Here is a 408-nt window from a genome sequence, read left to right on the forward strand (position 1 = left end):
AAGTCCTGCAGGGCGCGGCGGTTCTGGAAATCGATGAGCGCCAGCGCGATGGCCGCGTTCCAGCAGCTCTCGCCCGCGCAGCGGAAGTCGATCTCCTTGTGGTCGGTGGTGACGATGGTGAAGTACACGTACTTGCCGGTGCGCTCCACGCAGTCCACCTTGAGGATGGAGTGGAAGCGCAGCTCCTTGGGGCGCGCGCGGGGGCTGGCGGGGAACAGGCTCAGGCGGTCGGAGGTGAGCACGCCGCGCTTCTTCTTCCATAGCTGGAAGAGGCTGTCGCTGCGCTTCTCCAGCTCGCCCTCGCGTAGCACCTCGTCGGGGGACTTCATGTCGTGCCGGGCGTAGGACTGGGAGCGGCAACGCGAGAGGCAACTTGGGCGGCGGCGGCGCCGGATCTGCTCCTCGTGG

The 408-nt window shown here is 67.4% G+C and overlaps 1 protein-coding gene across 1 annotated transcript in view; it reads right to left on the bottom strand.

Annotated features, from left to right (window-relative positions):
- The window catches only part of PHLDA2 (pleckstrin homology-like domain, family A, member 2), a 1,866-nt gene extending 1,464 nt beyond the window's left edge, over positions 1-402 (bottom strand). Inside the window, exon 1 of the mRNA XM_011930156.1 lies at positions 1-402. Within this exon, the coding sequence (XP_011785546.1) occupies positions 1-329 (329 nt within the window). The 5' untranslated portion in view covers positions 330-402.
- Between the last annotated feature and the right edge of the window lie 6 nt (positions 403-408).

The sequence above is a fragment of the Colobus angolensis genome, unplaced genomic scaffold (assembly GCF_000951035.1).
Source record: "Colobus angolensis palliatus isolate OR3802 unplaced genomic scaffold, Cang.pa_1.0 Scaffold84, whole genome shotgun sequence".
In the NCBI taxonomy this organism is placed as follows: Eukaryota; Metazoa; Chordata; class Mammalia; order Primates; family Cercopithecidae; genus Colobus; species Colobus angolensis.